The following is a 25,341-nucleotide window of genomic DNA, read 5'->3' on the forward strand; positions in this document are numbered from 1 at the left end:
CTGTGTATTGTCTTCTGTTTGAGTTTTAGCATGTTTTCTTGGCACTAAGATTAACTGTTTAATCTGATACTTCTATTATTGATGCTTGCCGTGGTTCATTATGTGGGTTACAAATGCTTTCTCCAGATGCAAGTGTGGCTTTTTCCACTGTTCACAGAAAATCTTGTCAAGTTTTTTGCTTTATAATTGAAATTATGAAGACCAATCTCTGTTTTTCTTTTGTTGTGTTTGAGACATGGGTCCAGGCTGGCCTTGAACAAAATTCTGAGTCATACTCCTGAGAACTGGAATTACATCCAATTGCTAGCATGCCTGATAAGGGTAATCTATTCATAATAATTAACTCATCTGAAAGCAGTTGTTGTGATTGCCAGCGAGATGGGTACAAGTTTTCAAAATGATTCAGCTTTAAATGTATTTAAGAAAACTTGAAATTTGCTCATAGTGAATACAAGGCCTTTATTGAGAGCTGGGGCACCATCATTCATGTTCTCTCTCTCTCTGTCTCTCTGTCTCTGTCTCCGTCTCTCTCTCTGTCTGTCTGTCTCTGTGTGTGTGTGTGTGTGCATGTGTGTGTTTATGTTCTTGTGCAACTGCGTGTGAGTGAGTGTGGAGGGTATTATACCAGGATATTGTCCCTCCGGAACTGACCTCTATGCTTTTTGAGACATGCTTTCTTACTGGAACCTGCAGCTCACTTGACTGTCCAGCAAGTGAGCCCCAATCCCTGGCAATCTGCCTGTCTTCTCTTTCCCAGCTATGATATTGCAACTTTGCTCCACAACATCTGACTTTTTAAATGGATGTTTGGGGTGGCCCCGACCCTTCTCGTGTGATTAATACTTCACCAGTTCAGCAATATCCCCAGCACAGTACATCATATTATTACTAACTGACCCTGGGGAGTAAGCCCATCTAAGAAGACCATTGCAGAATCACCCCTTATATTGTCATCACGTAAGAGAGAACAGAGTCTTCCAGCAGAGAGGGTGTTTGGATTTCACCAGTAGAGTCTATTAAAGTCAACATTAAAGTGTTCCCAGAAAGGGCAAAGCAGTACATGAAGATGCATGGATGAGCAGTTAGGATTCCACTACTTCCACAGTGTCACCATGTCAGGTGTCAGAGATACAGCGCTAATAATTAGGCACATGAATTTAAACTTTTTGGTCAGATCTGAATGTTATTGGTTTTAGCATAGTTTTATAGATAGTGATAACTCAGAATCAGGAAGGATTACTTTGAAGAGAAATTTGGTATATGATGGAAAATGTTAGGTAATTTCCATCTTCCCGAAGCCTTAATATTAAAAATACCCCTTTAACACCTTTAAAATTTAATGTGATCCCTTATATACTCATTTAATTTTGTGTCTTTAAAAAATAAAATACATAAAATGAACTAAGTATTTATAATTGCTACACTACTTAAAACAAATTATTAATGATAAGAGGAAAGTGAAGTTAAACATTAAGAGTATTGTGCCATTGTGCCATTTTCTCTGTCAACATGTGTATCATATCGATTATGTGAACAATTACATTAGTTTGGCAAATCAAGTTCTTTCAGGAAATTAATATGGCCTTCCTAAATAAAATTGTTTAGGCAAAATAATACATGAAGGAGTTTACTTGCAATATATAAAGTGATGTGAGAATCTAAGCATAGATATCAATTCAGCTTTTATATTACTGGGGAAGTTAAAAAGGGGTGTATATTTTACGTTTTATACTGTTTTTCAATTTTGGTGATGACTTTTTCTTACTTACTCTTACTGTGTTGCTTAATCTAGGTTTCCTTTTCCGATAACAAGGTCCTCATGATCTTGATGACTGTTTTCTAGAAGGAGATTATAATGACATTGGTATTTTTAAAGAAAGTCTTTTAAGATTTTAGCTTACTTCATTATAGTAAAATCATAAATAAAAATATCACACTAAACCAGGCAAACAGTTGTTTGAGTGTCTATGTTAATCTAGCTGTATGACGCATTCTATCTGTGAAGTTGTAGCATAATTGTCTTTCTCTCTATACATTCCAAGAAAGGTTAGCAAACATTCTCACATTTGACCTGTTTTCTCATAGCAATTGATTTTACATTCTAACACTGCTAACTACTTTTGGTTGCATTAAATGGCTATTACTTCACTCCTTATCAATTTATCCTTTGAGATAAGAGAACAGCATGATATGATTCAGAAATTGTTTCAATAAGTACAATTGTTAATTTAGTTTTCAATGGTTCCAGGACTTCAGTCCATAATTCAGTCTTTTTTTTTTACAAGTGAAAAACTCATTACGTGAAAGCATGCATATCAATACGTCTTTTTGAACATATATTAGTATATGTAAAACAGACTTTACAAATTTATTTTAAATTTAATTAGTCATTGTTTATGCATGCATGATAAATGTGCACGGGTATACATCCTATGGATCCAGGGTGGAAGTCAGAGAAAAATTTTACAGAGCCAACATCTACTTTTTGTGAGTCATCAAACTTAGATCACTAGTCGTATAAGCCTTTACCAGCTGAACTCTGTCTTTGGCCTTTTTTTTTTTCCCATTGTCTTAAATTCATAACAGAATCTGAGAGGATTTCAATTCTATTTTTTAAACAAGGAAATGATCAGGCAGTGTTGGTGTACACCTTCAATCTGAGCTCTTTGGAGGTAGAGGCAGGAGCATCTCTGTGAGTTAGAGGCTAGCCTGGTATTCAGAGTAAGTTTCAGAACATCAAAAGCAACACAGAGAAACACTTGGAAAAAACAAACACACAAACAAACAAATAAAATAAAGAAGTGAACACACTCAACAATAAACATACATTTGACTAATATACTTACCTTCTTAACAAGAGAAAAGAAAGAAATTAAATGTCTAAGTGGCATTTACCTAATAAGTACATAGATTATGAAAGACACTTTGTGAATTTTAAAGCTGTTATTCTGGAACTGTTTAATCCCCAAGAGATTTGGGAAAACCTAAGCCATACAAGTAAACATAGTGACTATTCCTTTCCCTTCAATTCCTCATGCTGTTTAGATGCAAGTAATGCATATTTAAAATTCCATCGTACTAGACATTTTGGCCCAAACTTTTACTTTATTATTGTGGGTGTGTATGAATATATATGTGAAGGTGTGTGTATATGTATTTTTGTACACACATGTCTCAGTCCAGACGTCCACCTTAAGTGTACACCTCATGTTTTTTTTTTTGGTATAGGACCCCCTCACTTGCCCATAGCTCACCAATAAGAGTAGTTCTGGCCATATATTCACCTGTCTCTGTTTTACATCACTGGAATTATGAGAAAACATCACCACATCTGACTGTTGTATCTGGGTTCTGTTTGTCACGCTGAAGTCCTCGTACTTGCTTGACAGATAAATTACTAGCTAAACTATCTCCCCACCCCCCCCAGCTCCCTCGCATCCACTTTTAATCTCAGTATTTAAAGAGACCTAGGCAGGAGGTTTCAAGATTCAGGGAATTCTGGGAAATATAGCAAGACCCTGCCAAAACAAAACTAGTTGACAATTGGTAGAGTGAATTTATGATTCAGTCTGGAGTACCACAAAGATAGATAGAGAAATAAATATGTAATTAATACTAAATTGTTCATCTATGAGCATGCCTTACTTCAGGAAGAAGTCCTTTTAGTCAGCTTACAGTTTTTATAATATATTTAATTAAAGAATCCATTTTCTGCTAACAAATTGTATTTTGAGGGTACCATACAATCAGCTGATTGTGACAGAGCCCCTTTTCTGTGTGTACATACTGCCCAGAAGCGGTGACTGAATAATAGACACTGGAATTCAGTGGCCCAATTCTCATTCAATTTTCTGCTGAATTCCACATTTAATAACACGTACTTCAGAGACTGAAGAGTATGCAGTGGCCGAGAAGTTCAGCCAATGAGGGTTAATTTGGAGTCAGGCATGTATAATATGAAAGCTCACCTTTCCTCCTAAAAGGAAATTAAAGAAACTTAAGCAAATACATTCTCTAAGAAAGGCTGGAGTATTGATTTCAATATTCCAGAGGAAAGAAAATAATAGATTAGTCTATCAATGCTAGACTAAAACGGATAGTGTGGATACAATCCTTTTATGACTAGCGGCGATGGCTCACAATTCTGACTCTTTCGTTTCTTTTTTTCTAGCCAAAGTCAAGACAGAAATATGATCAGTTAAAATTTTATCTTTCCCATATATAGCTTTTTCTGGCACATGGCCCTGAAAGAAATGTGTCCCTTGAGTCCATAGATAAAGAGGTCACAATATGATGTACTGCCTTCAGACACTACATCTTAGGAAGTCTAACAGAGGCTTCCCTGTGTGGACTTGTAACAGTTCTCGCCTTCAAACCAAGGGCAAAATGCCAGCCCTCAGTTCAGCTGACAGACCTCGAGGACAGAAACAGCCATGTAAAAATGCAGCTCTCTGGGGCTTTGACATGACTTGTCAGATGCAATTTGGATTCCTCGTCAGCATAGACAGACTGCACATAGAGAAAGGATTCTCTATAACTGGATAATGTGATTTAATTCTTTGTATTACCTTAACATCATTAGACAGATGCCAAAGCAAGAGCCAGGTCTGAAAATATTGTTTTATCTGATTACTACCAGACACAGTATACCCAGGTGGCACAGAGTCTGCAGAAGGGTCATGCTGACTTTCTTAAACTGCATTGTGAAGACTTTCATCCGAAAATATTATAACTACCATGTATTGTTGTTATTATTATTTGTTGTTGTTATTTTTAACTACTTTTCTTAGTAATTAAAATTAATCACCTGATTGTCGTCTTCAGAAAAAAGTGTCTAACAACTACTTTTCCATAACGCCTGATTTTTGGCATTGTGGTTTTATGGGTAAACTTTTGCAGTTTCTCCCAGAAGCCGAGAGCGTCTACAGGGGAAACTTCATGCAGGGGAGCTGGTTGGTTTCTGGTGTGGAATGGCGGAATGGCACCAAAACCTTAGTCCACTCTGGCCTGTAACTCACTAGATTCGAGCACTTGTCCAGCGACATCTCACCCTCATAATACTCTTGAACTCCTGTCAATCTCTTTACATGTTCCTATCCCGCATCCCCTTGTTTGTTTGTTTTGGAAAAACTACATGGTTTGTTCATCCTCGGGGGTGATCTCTGGAATGGTCTGCTGCCACCCCTGAACACATGTCCACAAGTTGCGGCACAGTGGGCTCAGTGGCCTGCATGGGTGTACACAGAAGTTTCAGTGTGACCTGTGATTATGTGGAACATATCAGCGATTGCAGATGTCTGTGCTGAGAGCACAGATAGCGTAGCTTCCCGGGTATTAGTTTCCTTGTCTGTAAAATGGAGCTGACATCCCGTTCAATGTCATAATGACTTTCATCAGTAGCTACTGCAAAGCTGCCTATAAAAGTCTAATACCCGCCAGTGAAGGCACCATATATCTAGCTTCCTCTTAGCCAAGTCTTATTTTCCGAGAACAAAACGTGAACTTTCAAACTACTTTTCCCTCCAATCAGGAGACGGTAAGTGAATATTGCATTTTGACTGACTGCTATTATGTTTAAGTTGTTTAATTTAATTACAGGTCTATCGATAGACTATATGGAGAATAAGCTTTATTGGATCAGTTCCGGAAATAGAACCATAAACCGATGCAACCTGGATGGGGGTAATTTAGAAGTAATAGAGTCGATGAAAGAAGAATTAAAAAAAGCTACAGCCTTAACCATCATGGGTAAGTGCAGTGATTCGCTGAATCTTATTGATTAGAAGTTGATTGATTATGACCTAATAAAAGCCTAGCAAAGTTACTGCTTCATTAGTAACAAAGACACATTCAAGCTGAACATCTCTGTGAATTTTTTCTCACGTCTTAACTTTAGAAAACACCCTTTTACAATTATCCAGATTAGACACTTAGCACTGGTGCTAAAATGAACTTCACTTAGTTATCAGTTTTCAGCTCTGTGTGGATTGTGCTTCTGTTTGACCCTTTGCTGGGCTCTATCGCAGCTCTCAGGAAAATGGTGGGCATGTTGTCCAGTGCAGTCAAATCTAGCCCATCTGTTTTTGCAGCATGAAAATGAAAACCACGTCATCATCATCTGACCAATGACTAAAATCACTCTCTCTACCCAGAACTCTTGTGCCTTGCGGGCAGATTCTGTTGACCAACTTTCATTTTTATCCATTCTGTTCAGTGTTATGGAGGATTTAGAAAATCATCAGAATGGATGTTTTCTATAAAAACAGATAGTCAATATGGCTGTACTGCTGTTATAAGCTGGGTTTTGGAATTTTAGTTTTCCTTTTAAAGATAGCTTCATGTAATCTGTAAACTATAAGAGGTGGTACCCATACAGAACTGTCATTTGGTGAGGGTTTTTTGTTGTTTGGATGGTCCCATGTGGTCAACTTATAAGACTGAATGCCCTGTCTGGCTTATCAATTGCTGTATTATGTGACAAGAAATGAGGAATAAGATCCATCTTTATAGTTCCAAACATCAGGATATGTCAAAGAGCATAACAAAATCTTACACCATCTTAAAAAGTTCAACTTGAATATGTCTTTTAATATGTATTAGCAAATTGGATCCTGAATTTATAGAAATTCTACTTCCCATAGTATTCCATCACATTCATTTGTTCATAAATCTATTATAAGGGTATTTTGCTGTTGTTTTGTTTGCTTTGTTTTGGTAATGACTATGAGCACATTAGTAAATGATAGCATACCATTTCATGAGGGAGAATTACTTTAAAATGTATTTTCTAGGCACATTACCTTTATTTCCAGTCATGACTGCTGCACGAATAAAAGTCAGATATAATAGCATATGTTTTTCCTCAAAAATAGAAGGCTGAACAATGCTGAATTCCAGGCTAGCCTGGGCTAAATTGTAAGTTGGAGACCACCATGTACCACCTAGCTAGTGAGTTTGAGACCAGGTTGTGTTATAATGAGAACGTCTCTCACATAAAAAAAAAAAAAAAGAGTTAATGAAAATGAAAAAAATTTTGCATTTAAAAATTACTTAAGACAGAATGGTGTCCCACTTTCTCATGAAGAGCGCAAAAAAGAGATTGTTCTCACTTGTCCTCGAATGCTATAGTGACACATATACAATATGCATATATTATAAAACCCCGGAAAATATAAGCAAATGTCCATTATAAAAGTGCTGATTTCTGCATAAGTGTCAAATTCAGTTCTCGGTACATTTTAGTTTTGTATGCTTGACTTTTGAGTGGGACCCTTACAGGTATCCAGGCAGAGAAGTGTACTCTCGAAGAGACTGGAATGAAAACCCTGTCAGATAAACTTCATTCAACCTAGAGCAGACTATGGAGAGTCTAAAGCCAGGAAGTTCATCATTTGTGTGTTTAAAACACAGCACAATTTGGGAAAAAGGTTTCTAGACAACAATCCAATTCCGGGTGCACAATACCAAAATACATGTGACCATGAGGGTCTGTTCTGTCCTAGAATCTAGTTTTCTCTGATGGCCTAGAGGTCAGCAGGCTACAAAGTACATGTGACTTTGTTTGGCAAGGGACTAGGGAAGAAGCAGTCTGGGATAACCATTTTAGAGAATTTGGGCAAGATCTGCCTTGATAACCCAATGGCAAAGGTCTGTTTCTGCAGATAGCACAAAGGTCAGCAGATCCTTAACAGAATCCATTCCTTGCCTGTAGGACAGGAAAACAGGTATTTTATTTCCTCCATTGAGAAGAGACCCCTGTGTGTTAAACATTCATAGTTCACCTAATAATACGTAGGTGCAAGAACCTTTGTGTCCACAAGAAGCTTCATGAGCCTCTAGTGCATTATTACCTACCTACTTGGTTTCAGTGTCTTTCTTCTGGCGTTGTTTCTGATCTCTAGCTTACTTTTTTCCTTTTTTGGCAGTTTTGTTTTTTCTCAGTAATTTCTTCAACTTGAGAATTTTCAAAAATAGATCTATACTTACAAGTAAAGAACCTTCTTTAAAATATTACTATTTTATTAATTTCCTGGCATTTGGGGATTTCTTGTACCATTTATAATGCTATTAGTCATGTTTAATGTTCTAGTGACAGGATGACTAATGTAAACAACTTAAAGGAATAAGGTTATATTTTGGCTTCAATGGTTCTCTTTATGGGGACTAGTTAGCTACGTTGATTCTGGACTTGTGCTGGGGTTGGTCACCTCATGGTACAGAGGAACATTATCAGCAGGTACAGACATGGCTGAGAAGCAGCCCCAGTGACTAGCCCACATGAATTAGGAGGACAGTCTGCTATCTCTTGCTCATTTATTCAGATTGTGCTTCTATCAGTGAATTAATCTGTTCATTATGCAGGGTCCTCAAGATCTATTCCTCTCTGAAAAAGCCAGGACAGAAATACACAGACCTGAGTTGGATTCATCTCCTAGGCTCTTCTTAATTCATCCAGGTCTCTAAGAACATTATGTCACATAGCTCAGTGTTGGTACTGTTCCCCTTGTCTACACACAGATACACAGGCATGTAATAAACGTACGTATATATACTAACGTACACACAGGCATACTCAACTCACATATATTTAACTCACATACAACACACGTGATTGAGACCCAGGTTGCTAAGTCACACATTTTAGAGTTAATGTTGTTTTCTCCTTGTGCTTTTACACACACACACACACGATAAATATGTGTGTGTATATATATACATATATGTGTGTATATATATATATNTTTTTGTTGATTTGGTTTTGTGAGACAATTCTTTAGCCAGAATTGGCCTTCAACTCACTATTGTTTTGAAGAATATGGGTCCTCGTTCCCCCTGCATCTACGCTCCACATGGCAGGTGTGATGCCCACCTGCCTTCTACAAGTTACATGACTGGACATTGTCAAAGCAGCAGCATGCTCCCTATGGGCACCTTAGCATATGTGAAACATCAAGCCAAAGCAAATATGAAAGTGTCACAATAATCATTCACATTGTGCTCTAAACTTAATACCTGCATAACTTATATCAAACCAAATAACAAAGAAAATGTAGGAAAACAAAAAATGAGAAATGTTTTAAAAAGTCATGACAATTCGAGAAAATTGACTTTTTACACTCTCAATATGTGTCTTCATAATCCTGTACAAACCATGACATTTAGATAAATGAAAGTCTTTAGCAGCTTCCACTCCCTCTGCTAACACTTCTGAAGCTGTTCTTAAGAGGAAACAATTGTTAAACTTACAAACTTGATATTATGGATGAAGTCTCAAAAAATGGAGAAAGTTAAGTTCTCTATTTTGGCAAAAGTGAGGGTTAGTAGTTTGTTAGTAAACAAAAGTTCACTGACAGCATGGAAGAAAATGTTCGGATGATCACAAGCCTTGATTGTGTCAGAGCCACTCAGAAGAGGAGTTGGCAAAAACTGAAATCCTTTAGCAAAGGGATGTCTGTGTGTCTATGCTCCTCCCTACCACCAAAGCTTGATCAAAATCAGTGGAACAGCAGCCATTAAAATCTCTGAACGCAGCTCACTAACTGGTTACAGCAGCTCATGTTCTTAAACGTAAAGAACATAATTAAACAGAAGTGGGGTGGGAATGTCTGGTTTCCCAGCAAGCTCCCGTCTTAACGTTCTGGGCAGGCTTCCCCTGCTTCCTCAGAGGCTGCACTCTTTCAATTTGAGGGAAAGCAGAACAAAGGCATGGACGGCTGCCTGCTGAGGACGAAGGCTGTAGCCATAAGAAAGAAAACAAACAATTGAAGCAGAGGCCTCAAAGTGGTCCAGGGGATTATATAACTTAAAACGTTTAAATGAAAATTTCCTCACACTGATACTTAAATTGCACATCCTGAGAACAAAGAAACTGTCTCGCTGCCAAGCAATACATATGTACAAACTCACACTGCCTCCCCAGACTGACTATACAAGTAACAGGCAGTAAATAACTGAAGTTTGCATTTAACTAAAATGTAAGAGTGGTTCTCCTCAAACTGAGATAAAAATGTCTTCTCACATTTCTCATCGATCTTTAATTTTCAAAACTTGTAAACTCTAACTACTGGGAGCCTCAGATGTACTTAGAGTAAGGTACACAAATAACATTGGAGAGAGGTCGGAAATGTTGGGTATCTGGTACTGTCCAGATCAAAACAAAGTCATATATGATAGATCTGAAAACCAACATGACAGATACCAGGATTTACACAAAGCTAGAGTTTAGAACCCGGGCGAGGTCTCAAATGCTAAAGTGCTTGTCACATATAAGCATAAGGACCAAATAAAAGTCCTCAATACTCAAGTGACACGCTAGGCACAGTGCCTGCCTTATGCTTGTAGGTACAGAGCTAGGGGTGGGAACCAAATAGATGTCTGGCATGTGAGTCCAGCCAACCTAGTCTGTTTGGTGGGTCCTAGGTGAGTGAAAGACCTTATCTCAAAAATGTGGTGAACAGCGCCGGAGGAACCATAATTAAGGTTGACCTCTGGGCTCCATGCATACACACATAAGCAAGCACACACACACACACACACACACACACACACACACACAATGAATACTGCTTAATTTCTTTGTCTTTGAGTGTGGCACTCCTTCTGAATAAATAGAATGGGGCTGAAGTACTGATTCATGCCTCTCAGACTAGGCTAAACTGTATGAGGCTTCCTGCTTGTCCTGTCTCTTAGATCTGTTCCTACGGCAATGCCAGACCACCTTCATGAGACTATCTAACCAGCCCTGTGGAGAAGAGCACACAGATTAAAAACAGATGTTCACCTAAAGGGATGTCTGCCGTCCATCTTGAAATCAGGAGCTCTAGACTGGTCAGAAACTCTGTAGATGACAGTACAAACGAATGGCCTTAAAGAAACCTCAGATGGATTCTGCAAAGCAGAAATTCAAATAGCTGTTTCCAAATCCTTGCCCCAGGAGATCATGTGAGAAAAAGCAGCTTTTATTGTGTTAAGTTGTTAATCTTTTGGGAAGTATATACACAGCGACTGATTAACTAATTTGTACCTTATTCTGTCCAGAACATTCATTCCTTTGTGAACAGATTCAAATGCCTGATGAAATCAGACAGGGAATCAGTCAGTCAGAATAATAAAATCAAATATTCCCTCCATTACAGTAAGCCAAAACTGACTCTAAGCTCCAGTATCTGGACGTGCATGGCAGGGAACAACTATCCTGTGTATGATCATTCCCTTCTCAGCTCTAATTATGTTTATCATAAGAAATATTAACCTTTGTAGCAGACATTTCAATTTTCAAGATGAATAGTCCAGACATTTATTTAAGATCTCACATCTTTAAAATATGACCAGAGATCATTCTTTCTTAGGAAAATATTAGTCAGATATTTATATTGTGAGATGTGACAAATGACATGAAGTATGCAACAAGGGCAGTTGATTGTACCTAGATTAAACATTACATTTTGCATGAGGTATCTGTTGATAGAGACATCTTGTTGTTGTCTCAACATCTGCCTGTTGTTGAGATAAAGTCTTACAAGAGAATATAACAGACAGATTCAGAGCTCCTACCCCTAGGAGCTATGATTATTGAGAGTTGTTCAATGTTTCTTTCACTCATTCAGCAGCTCTGTCTCACTGCCTCCTCTATATACCAATCACTGTTGTTTATGGAGAGTGGAACACTGATGTCACAAAGCTTGCCCAGTAACAAAGAAGGTAGATAATAAAGAAGATGTAAATGATGTAATGGTTAGGAGTTGGTGGGTGTGTGGAGAACAGAGCAAGTAGGTGATAAGTTTGTGGCAAGGATGATAATTGCAGTGAGTCTACAGAGGGCTTCCCGAAGACAGGGGCATCCGAGGAAAACCATGAAGAGATACTACAGGAAGGGTAACAAGTGCCATTTGAACTAACCAGACTGCTTAAGTCATTTTACAGTTTTATGTTGTAAAGCTTCATTGGGCCTTTAAATAATTCTCTTTCAAGGTGATTGTGTTAGCTTTCCATGTATTTCCTGAGTTCTACCCCTGAAACACAGGCTTGTTGGTGCTTCCTCTGGTTTCCAGTGAGCAGGGACTTCAACTGCTCAGATGAGATTCACATTTGAAAGAAATGGTTAACATCTTTGAAGCTCTGTGAAGCTAATGACTGAACTTCAAATTCCCACTAATTTCTAAAGGCAGTTTTGTCACCTTTCTATTCTTAACTACCAGAAACAGCAAATACAAGATTGCTGCTTTAAAACATTACCACTAGAAGCTGCAAATAATATAAGTGGTCATTTTTTAATTTTGCTTTAATTGCCAGTTTTAGATGCAATTTAGTTTAGTTTAGTTTTCTGTTATATGTATACTTGAGGTTGATGTAAAAATAGTGATATGCTAAGCATGATTTAATAATGACTTATGCAGAGAAAGAATGTACAGCCAGTGATCAGTATCAACTTATTGGTTACCAGCTTTTGCTGTCAGTTGTGTGGCCCTAGTTCTTGTTTGATTTCACCATCAGACACATCTGACATGCTACCCAGCCGAATACATCTTATTTTAAATGTACTATAATCACACTTTGTATTTTCAGTGATTTTTGTTTTTAAATCTTCGCTGATGCTTTGCTGAAGAATATCGGGACAATGTCACTTAGCTCAAGGAGCTCCAAATACATCTTACTTACATTTTCTACGCCATCAGTCTTCTAATTGCCATAACACCATTCATTAAAGTAACAGTAATATATGACGTATAACCAGGCAATTTGCCCGGCACTAAGTACAGTGCACAGTTGTCTTCTCTAAGTATTCAACCAGCATTAATAAGAAGTAATAGCCCATCAAAATTTACATTAAAAGTCTATGAGAAATCTATAAAGGACTATCTGTGATATTTTTCTAGCAATTTTAGTCACCTTAGAACGCTCTGTTCTGACATGTTGCTCTTCTTAATGCTAATTGTCTAGCAAGCTGGATAAATACAAGCTGCAGGCTGCATCCTGGTACTTTTTTGTTATCAAATGATAATTAGTGACCAGAGAATATTGCCATTAACATAAATAATCCATCATTTCAGCTTTGCCGTTCCTGAAGCTTTAAGTTGTGATTTCCCCATGTGGACTGTTGAATGGTAACTATCAGGAATCATTTTCATAATGAAGATTTATATTGCTCAAAGTTTAGACTACTAAAAACACAAATGTAAAGGTCTATTTTTGAAATAGGGAAACAATTATTATAAATTACTTTATGTCTCCACTTTAATTTAAAAGGAAATGGTAAAATATTTAGAATGGGAAACATCAGAATCCTATATATTCACAACAGATTTTGGGGTAAGACTCTTCTTTTAAACTCACAGGAGCCTTCCAAAACCCCATACCTGAAACCATTGGTAATAAAAAAAAGTCCTATATATACACTGCAATTTTTTCCTATGCATACATACTTAGAAAAAAGTTTAATTTTGTAATTATAAGGACAATAACAATAGTTAATAGTAAAATACAGCAATTTAAATTCTATCCATTTCTGCAAATAAGATCTGTTTCTCTCCAAATGTTTTACTGTTTTCTCCCCGCCCTTTTTTAGATGGTTTGAGATGCTACACAACCTGCAAGATAAAATAAAATGAGGTGGATGGTTTATTAGACACTCTGCCTGATACATTTGTAGTCTGAGTGTGCTAGCAAACCACATTAATTTACTTTTCTTCAGAAGTTCTAGAGTAGATTTCTGCTGCATAGCTCTCATTATATATTATATTTATATTTCCTCATTTAGTGGAGAACTTGCACTTTATTTGTTAGAAGCAGTTTGATGACTTCTTGGCATATTCAAATTTCTGGTGCCATTAGTCTGTGCTTTGAGGTCATTATTAAGTGAAATAAGCGTTCTTGGACTTAAGCTTGACAGTCAATGTGATCCTCAAAAGGGCTGCTAAGTGCCTAATGGGAAAGAAGCATATAACGTGTGGAGACACTGGATCAAGGAAGAGCTTGTGCCCTGACTGGAGTAATCAGCCGCTCAGATTATGAGCATACACAATAACACACTCTTTACAAGTCACAAAGGATTTATTTATGGATTTTTCCATTTAGTATTCTTAGACTGCAGCTGATGAACCACAGACAAGAATACTACTATAACATAATTATAACCCCTTTTCAATCAGGACTGAGAATGAATTTTTCAAATTTAAACTCTTAGATCAGACACCTGCTCGTATACCATGGGTACTAACTCATCTTGGAAAGAAACCAGGATGTACAAATTACACCATAATTTCCGAGTAATATTCTTTCAAACTAAAGATAAACAGCAAGTGTTGATCTTTTCCTCTATACTTGGTTTAGATGACATGGATCACATAATTTTCAGGTCTGTTCAGGCGTTTTAGATGTCTTTGAAAAGGACTCTGTAATTTAACATTGGGAGGCTCCAACTAAATTCACTTTCTATTTTCATAAATGATATCAACACAATATAGTATACTATTAGAATGTTAGAGCTGGTAGGATAATCTGATGGTTAAAGTATGTGCAACAGAAGCCAACGACCAGTTGACTCTCTTCTCTTGCAAAGGTGCAAGGAGAGAACCAAACACCAACAATTCTCTGATCTCCACAGTGCTCACAAACACCATATATACCACCAGTTATAATAAATACGTAAATTAAAAATGTAAAGTTAAAAATTATACAGTTTAAATTGTCTCTATAATTACAACTTTATTTAACATTGCTTCATGTTTGAACTATACCCTTCTGGTAGCATCCTAAGTAATGGAGAAAAAGAGGCAATAAATACTTTTAACTTTCATAGAACTATGTATTTACATTTTTAGGACATATTTTTCTATGGAGTTTTCAATGCAAATATATTAAATATGAGCAAGATTCAAGGATCAATGTGAGACTATTCCTTTTTAATTGATTTGTTAAGATGCTACATTTGGGAGAAAGTTATGAGGGTGTTTTCTACATGTAGATAATCCATAATTAATTTAATGAAAAAAGTATAGTTAAGGCTATGATAAAACAATAGTACTTGTGGTAGGCTAGCATTGTAATTTAGAAAAATAAATTTTAAAATATGGATTTGCCTCATCATCCCCAGGATTGCCTTTAGTGGGTAAATACTAGAGACCATCTATAGTGGAATATTTCTTATGTTTCTATTGGTTAAAAATAGAACATTTAAAAGCTTCATAGTGGGCTAGGGAAATAGTCCAGCCTTAAATGCTTGACATTAAAATATGAAAATGAAGTTGACCTCTGCAGCTCACATAAAAAGCATGGGTGTGTGTCATGGGACACACCTGTAATCCTGGCATCGGAGATGTGAAGACAGCCATGGAGCACTAGGCTAATGAGAGACTTTCTTAAAGGATACGAGGGGGATTGCTTCACATGCATGCACGTGCACACACACACACACACACACACAAAACCTACAAATGCACTAGCACATAACATAGAAACAAAAAAGTTGCATAGTCACGGAAACTAATCATAAAAATTTGAATTGAATTTCCATTTTCCTTAATCCTATTCTAGACTGAACAGTCACGTGATCAGCCCCTTGAAATGTTTTCTTCCTTTTGCAAAAAAGCTGTATATCTGTCATTTTAATGCAAAATAGTTCTTTATACATTATATATTTCCCCCTCATTTGTATGCATCAGGTGTCTGATATGAGAATTCTATTCAAAGTTGGGCTCTACTTCGTGTATATGATGACAAATGCTGACTGTGGACTTGATTGGATTGCGGTATGCCAATGGGTATAATCAAAGATACTGCTACATGTGTCTTTGACGAGGTTTCCCAGAGATAATTGATTCGTGATGTAGTAAATAAGGAAGAAGAAGGGTAGAACCAGGATGGAGCCAACTGGAAGACAAAACCTGCCGCCACAGGCTCTTTTTCCTCTGTCCCCCCATTTTGATTGCTCTAACACAAGCTCCCTCTGAGGTGGTTATTTTCATCTGCAGTCCACAACAATCACACAAGTGGGCATGGATTACGATTTCCCCTGATGTTGATTTCTCTCAAAAGTAAACAAGTAACTCAGTAAAATATCAAAAGTCTCACCAAGAAGTGACACCAGAGGCTGAGATGGAAGATATATTGGAAGGCTGAGGGCAATTCAGGCCACATAGTGTCTTCCAGGACAGTGTGGGCTGCTGGAAGAAATCTTTAAATAAGATAAGATCTTATTTAAAATCCCAAGTAAAAGCATTTTATTTATTTGTGGATTCTGATGCAGTAACGACTGCATCAGAGCAATATTCTGATTTTTTTTTTCCGAGTACACCGAGTCCATATGTAGTGGGTTTCCAGGTAACAGACGGGGACTCTGGATGCATGAATCATGACACTTGCAGAGACTTCCTATACAAGGGAAAAGTGAAGTTTTGCTCATTTTTACAAATTATTTGTACACTCACATTCATAGCAGAATAAAGTACAAAATAAAGCACTATTATGGAGTGCTGCTCGCCCTGTAAAAAGACAGCAATTTTCTGATTCAAGAACAGAGGGGAGCAAGCTGTAATTCCATCCAATTCAATTTCAAGGTACTGAGTTGTAATAACACAATATTTTAATGCCTGGTTATTTAAATGGACATCATTTTTCCTGAAATATGCTTTAATGTGGGGGATTTTAAATGGATTCCTTTTCAAGTGAATAAATATATCATATTAAATAATTCGGAAAAGACAGGGACATGGCAAATGGGTGCACCAAAGATCACTTATTTATGACAATATTCATATTTTAACCTTTTTCTTAGTAATGTATTGATATTTACACCCTCATATATATTTCTAGTCAGTAAATTTTACAGTATTAATTATTTGGCAATGTCAAGAGCTAGATACTAGCTATAATGACATTCATATTTTAATAATGACAGAGCATTAAATTATCCAAGATAGAACAGCCACTTAATGTAATTTTTAAAATATTGAAACCTTATAATATAAAGCATGTTCAAACTGGCTGTAATGATAGCTTCTCATTCTCATTTGGTGTTTAAAAATGTTCAAGAATTACATACACTCTAAAGAAAATTTAGAGTAATTGAATCCAAGCAGAGTTATATGACTAATGTTAGTATACACAATTGTAAGGAAAAAATAAGATGAAAAACATACTAGTATTTAAAGACATGTCTTTTAGAATAAGAGAGGCAGGAACATCATTAGTGGTAGACCATCCTTAACCGTGCACACTACCAATTTTAGGGCAGCCTCACCTACATGAACCAATGTCTCTAAATAAATCAATAATTAGATCAGAATTCTTAGTTGACCATTTAAACCTTTGTGGAAAGGTTTAAATGCAAGACATTTAAAAATAAATTTACAAAGTGATTTCACTTTCTATTTATTTTTCTTATAAGCATTGCTTTTAGGTTCATAAATAATTGCATGACATTATTTTAATGTTTATATAATAATCCACTGTGTGCTAGTATTTTACCTAATTGCTTATATCTACCCATTTTTTATTTCCTTTTGGGTGGGCTAAAGAGAACTGTGGTTCTTTTTGAGTTCAATAGTGACTTGCACAGCTTCCTGGCAGGATTTATTATAGCCAGCTATTTTTGGCTTATGAGTTGATAAGCTCTGTGTCAGTCCCCCTTACTCTCAGTCACCAGATTCTGCCAGTGGATGAGGTGGTCCTCTGTATCCGCCTATTTGATATATATGCAGAGGCACCAGCTTCCTTGCTTTCATTCCAAATGGCATTCATCAGCCCCTTCTTCATCATAATTGCTTAATCACAAGACTTTCGTCTCATTTTGCAAGCATCCCATCCCTAGCACCTACACTCTCCCTCCCCCACTAACTAAATAAGTAAATAAATAAATATTCCTAAGACTCAGAACTAAATGTTAATCCCAAAGATGCAATGATCCAAATCATCATGACTAAATAAATTAAAGCAAGGTTTTTTTTTTTTTTTTAATTTTTATACATGTACCTGGGCTGCTTCTCCCTAAGGGAACATTCAAAAGAGGTCATCATTGGAGGCAAAGAAAACAAGGTTTTTATAAAGAAGTTCATGGAAAGGATTTTCAAATGGGGCATTTGATTGGTAAACCAAGTGGGGTTATAAGAGTAGAACATAGCATAACAAGTTAGGCCTAAAGAACTCCTGAAACAAAGACATGGTTGCAGACTGGCTACTATAACAACAGGTAGTCATAACAACATAGCCATAACAACCCTTTGAGAAAAAGCCGTGTAGCAAAAGATTATAAATAATATTTTAAAACAGAGACCTTATTGCCATCCCTGCAACCGGGAGTAAAAAAAAAAAAAAAAAAATTTGTAGGTAAGGTTACAACTGGAGCATAGACCAACCCTTGAGAAACAGAGGCTTAATCATAAACAGGAATAAACCCATATTTTTAATTATAAGATGGCTTTTATGCCTAAGATAGAGGCAGGCTGGTTCTTCAAAACAAACAAAGACCTAAGTTTTCTAATTCTCCGGGCACTATTACATAAGAAATTTGCTTGTCACAAATGCAATGTTTCCTTATGGATGTTTCCAATAGTGAGGAAAAATCTACATGGAAACCTTGATTGAAGTCCTCAATGCTGCAAAATGAAAATAAATAAAATATGAATACAAAAGAAAGGTAATTTCAAAAAAATTCATGAGCAGAAATTACAGAAATGGGAGAAAAAGCTTTCTTGTACCCTCTTAGGTTCACTGCCCAGTGGCCTGTGAATTAAACCAGTAGCAGAGAGGTGAACGGAAGAAACGACAACTGAAAAACACATTATACCCATGGGATTCACAGAAAAGAAAGGAAGCTCAGTGAGGTGGTTAGAATTGGACTTATACAACATTTTAACAAAGGAAAGGAGTCTGGGATTTCAAAAGACTTAAATAATGAGGAAATGACTTGGAAATACGTGGGAGTAACTAAGGGCTTTAGGGAAAGCTTGCTTGTGTGCGCACATTTCAGCACCAGCTCCTGGGTATAAGTCATTCTCTTCACTGTGTGTGGGAGAGAGGGATATTTCACAAGGGACGTTTATAACATTTCTGCAAGGGGAACTTTTCTGTTTGGAAGCAGCAGTTGTGAGGGCAGAGAACTCTATATATCTATCTGTTGATCTTCAGCCACCAAAACAGGGATGATCCCTTTGGTATGGGGGGCTTACAGCAAGCTCACCACTGCACAGATGTGTGAATGAACCTAAATAAATGATGAATGTGATAAGCTGACTTCCAGAACACAGTGCCCCATGAGCCCTGCAGCTGTGGAGCTTGGGTGACTTCCCCTGGGGATCATATGGCTGACTGCAGTCTTAAACTCATCACCAGCTGTGAGGTGCCAGGAAGAGTGCCTGCCTTCCTGTGACCTCCTGGGAGCAGATTAGCATTCAAAATATTTAGGGCAGAGACTGCTGAATGTAGATCATTCTGCACCATCGTAAAGCTGGAAAACAGTTTATGTAGGGCACCTTCATTTTCTTACTTCAAAGTGACTTTCCACAGTGGCATGTTCTCCAAATGTATACTAACTGGGAAGACTAAAGCTCCTTCCATATGTAGCCACAAGGGAAGGGGGTAAAAGTCAGAAATGTAGTGCACGCCCATCCATGGTTCCCTTTGTCTGTTTTTTTGTTTGTTTTTGTTTTTGTCTTTTGTTTGCTTTGTATTTGAGACAAGGCTAGGACTGAAGTCACCATCCTCTTACCTCACCTCCACTCCAGCCTGGACTGCCACCTTTACAGGTGTGCAAAACCATGTCAATACTGATTATGTAATCAGTACAGTAACATACGTTTTAGATTATATTTTGTTGCCTCGTTTCATTCAACATACCTACCAGTTATCGTCTAAGCCAAGCGAGTGGCTTGTAAACAATCTCTGTATTAACCTATGAGGCAGGGACACTGATACCAAAAGCAGAAAACCCTGAAGATCACAAGGAGAGTCATTCCCGCAGGAAGCATCACTCTAGTTCGTGAGGCCCCAAGGAGGATTCTGTCATGACTCTTGGGCATCCACGAACCCACTCAGGTTCTGGCATTGATAGACTCAGTGCAGGAAAAGAGAAAAGAGAGCAAGATGCAATTTTTGTCACAAAAAATTTTTTTTTTATTTTAAGCAAGGAGATAGACTGAAACAGTGCTATATTAATATGAATGCTGTCATAGAATTACTCTCACAGAAGACCAGCTGACTTGTTCTAGTGTCCTAGGGTATAGAAAATACTCAAATAGAGGTATGTTTGCACCGAGTTTGAAAAGGTCTTTCCATGCTTTAGAGGTAGGTATGGCAATGCGTTAAGCAATTACAAATGTCACGGTGATGAGATTGTTCTATTTATGTTGCTTTACCAAAGTGATCTTAGATTTTTTTTTTTAAATAAGAGAGTTGATTGTGATTCCATATCTGGAATATAAGGGTAAGTGGCCACATCTGGGGATGATACTCCGGGTGGAAGATGTTCGAAGTAGTGACCATCACTGAATTTCTGAAAGACAGCAATGAATGCGTATCTCCCCGTGTCACCTCTAAGGATAAACCTACCGGAATTTGTTTATGTGGGGCCTATCTAATCTTAATCATCCCCCAAGCCTTACTTCTAAATTCTATAGTCAAAGTAAGTTTCTACTCTTTTAATATTTCACATTTGGAGCTAAATTTTACCAAATGATATTCGGAGGGACACGCTGGAACCATGTGCAACACTTAGCAGATACACTTGGAGACTGTTCTTTTGAAAAGGGCAAAGCCTACCAACTCTATATTAACCTGATAATTGGATGGTAGGAAGTGGAAGGACACGAGAATCTAATATGTACAACTGTGGTGGAAAATTTATATCTATTAAACACATGTAATTAAAATGTTCAGTTGTCTACTTAGTTACCAGAGCTATCTGGTCTTTTCCTTTCTTCCCTCCTATTCTGCAACTTCCTTTTCTTTATGTGGACTTCAGGATCATCAGTCTTCACTAGGTAACTTTTTTTTTTTTTTAATTACTAAATACCGGGGCAAGCCCTCCGGCCTCCTTACAACATCTTAGAGCTGACTTCTTTCTATCAGTGGACCACACTCTCTCTCAGGGTCATTCTCCCTTCGCCATCTCACAAACGCTGACAACACAGTCAGGTCATCAACCTAAACAATTAAATGACCCGTCATTTTCAAGTTTCCCTCCATGTAAGCTCACACTCAGACCTCAGCGCTCTCACAGAGGCAAGCTGCTCACTAGAACTAAGCCTTGCAAGGACTTTAGAGCCATCTCTGTCAGCTCAGGGTCACAACAGCTTCAAAACAAACTCTGAGCCCTGCTCTGCCGTCTCTCCTCCCTCGCTGTTCTTCAGACTATCTCTTTCAACCAGGAACTAAGACTTGGAAAAGGTAAGGAAAAGAAACCTCTAGTCTCCTCCCTGCCATCAGAAACAGATTTAGCCCTTCAGATGAGTCACAGCAAGCCCATCCCTCACTGTGAGGTTAGAAGGCTGATGGCTGCTCTGTGCAGACACAGCTGCCTCTGCCTACCCAGGTGGAGGGGCGGTCCCGAGTCACAATTGGTACAGCATCAAAATTCAATGGCACTGGGATAATTATAAATAATAGTCTCATTCTCTTTTGTAGAGACTTCTGCAGTCTGCCAAACTGTTACATATCTTCTTTCGAAATTAGCTCCTTCCCGGAAGACTATTTTTGTCAGTTCATAATTAATATATCCCAGAAAAAATAATTTCATTTTTGTTCTGTTTTACTTTCTGGTTCATACCTGCTTGTTTGTTCTTTAAATATTTTTATTTTTCCCCTGGTTTTGATGTCTTCAAAGAGTTCCTGTATTGAGGGGATTGGTCCCTAAGTTGGCAATATTAGAAGATGCTCTGATGCATTTAATAATTGAAACTGCTGGAAGGTTTTTGGTCACTGGGGACAGAACAGACACTAGAAGATAGTTCTCCCGAGACTCAAGTTATCTCAACACAATTGTGATAAGAGAAACAAGTCCTGCCTCTGTCTCTCTGGTTCCTGCCTTGAGCTATATTCTTCTTGCTTCTGTGTATAATCTTATTGTTATTTGATAGGATATCACACACCAGGGGTTGCCCTCAGCACAGAACTACCTCGTTGTTATGTGAAATCTAAAACTCTGAACAAGATCAGCTTCTTTCTTTATAAAATTAGCCTGCTTCTGGTATTTTATTCTGGTAATAAGCTCATGACATATCGCTGTGATTTGCAAGTACGTAGTACTCTTTGTCTATTTCCCTATATTTCTGAAAGCTAGAAATTGTTTGAAATCATCTACAACAGCCACATTTAAAAGGATTTTGTATACAGAGCTTTTTCAATTAGCTCTTTCTTGAAAGCACTGAGCTAGATAGTTTTTCCCGAATGCAAAACCTCTTAATACCCCCAAGGTATTCTGGTTGCTGCTTTTCTTAAATGAATAAATTGAAGATCGAGTGCTTCTTAGTTAGCAGAAGAGTCATGAATCCTAACCTTAGCTACACATAGTGTAAGAAGAAATTTTAAATATTCTTAATGTCATGCCATAGGCCAAAACCACGCAGTGGCTCTTATCTAGGAGAGAAACCAGCATATTTCCTCAAGTCCCATGGCTGTTGTTTCAGGTAAAGTCACTGAAGCCACAGCATCACCACAGGAGATAAGTCTGGAAGTGTTTCACTGTGGCAGACACAGGTTCCCACCTTGTATCTACCAGGTCTTCAGCTCCGAGATGGAACTAACACTGTGTTCTCAAACAATCCCAGATGATGACAGGTCAGGATGGAATCCTAGAAACCCTGATTTAGATTTCCACCCACTTCCTACTTTGTGCCTTTCCCTGCCCTCCTTTCAGGCAAGCACAGAGAATATTAAAATAAATTAATTAATTAAAAAAATAAAAATACGTATTAAAAGAAATACCATAAAAGCTATTTAGAGAGTGGAAGTGCTGGATTTATTAAACTGTTTTCCAGGTTACATTTCTAATAGAAATATTTGTTAAAGAGATTTATTCCTCATTAATTTTGCAGCCGTTTAGGGAATTTCTATGTCATATTCAGTTTAACACAATACAGAGAAGTGTGAAAAGTAGATACAAGTTCAAGATGAGTTCTTCGGGCTCAAGAGCTTTCATTGCTTTCTACAGTCAAACCTAGTGAGGGTAAAACAGAGAGAGCAAATACAGGGAAAGGCTTACAGTCACGTGTGAAGCAGTGGAACTCGCTGGAAACGGGAAAGGTGCCAGCCTCAGCACGAAATAGAATCAAATACTTCTCCAAAGAACAATCGATCTAAAATATGTGCTCATAGATATGGAGAAGCCAATGCTGGGACTGTGCTCCCTTTCTCCGCTGTATGCTTCTTCACCTTTATCTATCTTTCCTCACAGCTGATGGCCAGGATCACTTAAGTAAACAAATGAATGGTTATTATTAGGTAATAAGACTGGAGAATTAGAAAAATAAGACCCAGGTGAAAGGATAAACTCAGGTTAAAATGAATAAAAAAATTTTGAATTTGAAGTAGTGGTAGGGTCCTTTGGAGATGATTATGAGAGAGGGATGATTTAGAAAATACACATATTTAATTTTTTTCTTTAGTGTGAGGTGTGTGTGTGGGGGTGTAGGTCTGTAACAGGCTTTTTCCTGGACTACCAGCCCCCAACTCCTGACACAGGGACATATTAATTAGTGAACCTCGGTTGATAGCTTAGGCTTGTTTCTAACTAGTTCATCTCTCAAATTAACCCGTATTTTAAAATCTACATTCTTTTACATGGATCGGTTACCTTAACTCTGTACTGTCTATTATGCTTCCTCAACATCTGGCTGGCTGGCTGATGACTCTGCTTTCTCCTTCCCAGAGCTCTCTCTCTCTCCAGAAGTCATGCATATACCTTCTCTCTAGCTCTTGGCAGTTTAGCTTTTTATTAAGCCAATAATAGTAACTCATCCTCACACAGTGTAAAGGGATCTTCCACAGCAGAGGTCAGAGGATGATTTTTAGGAGATGTTTTTCTTCTTCCACAGGGCCATGGGGACAGAGCCCAGGTTTGCACTGCTGAGCTATCTTACTTTCAGAGATCAGAGTTTTGAAAGACAACAAGCATTCCCCCTGATTTGTCTGCTCCTAGTTTCGTGCACGCTACTGCTGGGAATAAATACTCTGTCCAGATCTTCACAGTCCTTTAGGGGATATGGATGCTCTAGCTATAATTGCCAGCATTGTGGTTCCTTAGGTTCAAACTCTTACCCAATTGTTCATCCCTGTATCAGCCCATCAGTGATTTAATCACTCTCACTAACATCACATGATTGTACTTCTTTTAGAAGTCACTCCCCCTTTCCTCTCCATACATACACAATACATGTGTGCAACAGGGACATCTCTGCTGTTTGGGTGATCCTAGAAATAACTGTGTGTTTATGATTGTTGTCAGTGATTTATTATGTGAAAGTTTTCTACTAGGGCATAAAGATACTGGGTAAACAACAGCCCTAGATGGGCTATGTCCTAGTGGTCAAAAAAAGCAGTTTCCTCGTATGATTCCTGATCTCCTTCAATAGTAATAATATTTATATCATGGTGGGGGTGGGGTGGGACAATGACTTAGCCTCTTAAATGTTTGGAATATTGGTATGAGCCAATAAAACCCAAAGACTGGTTATATTTACTATATTGTCTATTAGTTTCAAAAATGGTTTTAGTTACATAAACTTTATGACAAAATAATTTCCAATACACTTTCATCAACTATATTTTCACATTGGAAAATTCCTTTATTTATTTGTAAAGTATGCATATAATTCTTTGCATTACACTCATAGATGTCAATTTTTTTAAAAAGACTGACTATATAGTGATGACAATTTGAAGATTATGTACTAGGATTACATTTCCTTATTTCTTAGTACAGTGATTTAAAAGCTGAATCACTTAAAGGGGGGGGAGATTAATAAAACCAGGGATACTCTATTATCTTCTTTTTACTAATTAATATTTTGAGGTTTTTAGGCATAATTTTTTGTTTTCTTGTAGAATTTAAATTGTTAAGAATAGCTCCATAAAAATATAAATAAATAAAAATTTTTAGAAAGTCATAAACTATTCAAAAAATAAAAGAGGTAACTATAGTTATACAGAATCTAGTGACAAAACCTAGCTCTTAGAAACTTCTACATGGTTAGGAGACAGAAAACTGGAATAATATCTCTTAGTTGCTCATTAGCTATGATGTTGGATTATGTTCATGTTTAGGTACACAAGTAATAAAATATGTATTCCACATTTTTTAATCAATCTTCTATTGCTGTCTAGAGACACCATGACTGCAGCAAACCTTATAAA

The 25,341-nt window shown here is 37.3% G+C and overlaps 1 protein-coding gene across 1 annotated transcript in view; it reads left to right on the forward strand.

Moving 5' to 3' along the window:
* The window catches only part of Lrp1b (LDL receptor related protein 1B), a 1,445,827-nt gene that overhangs the window by 899,941 nt on the left and 520,545 nt on the right, over positions 1-25,341 (forward strand). The window contains 1 exon segment of the mRNA XM_050139953.1: positions 5,599-5,748. Within this exon segment, the coding sequence (XP_049995910.1) occupies positions 5,599-5,748 (150 nt within the window).

Source organism: Alexandromys fortis, unplaced genomic scaffold (genome assembly GCF_014885135.2).
Source record: "Alexandromys fortis isolate MF-2015 unplaced genomic scaffold, M_Fortis_MF-2015_v1.1 scaffold_33, whole genome shotgun sequence".
Classification (NCBI taxonomy): Eukaryota; Metazoa; Chordata; class Mammalia; order Rodentia; family Cricetidae; genus Alexandromys; species Alexandromys fortis.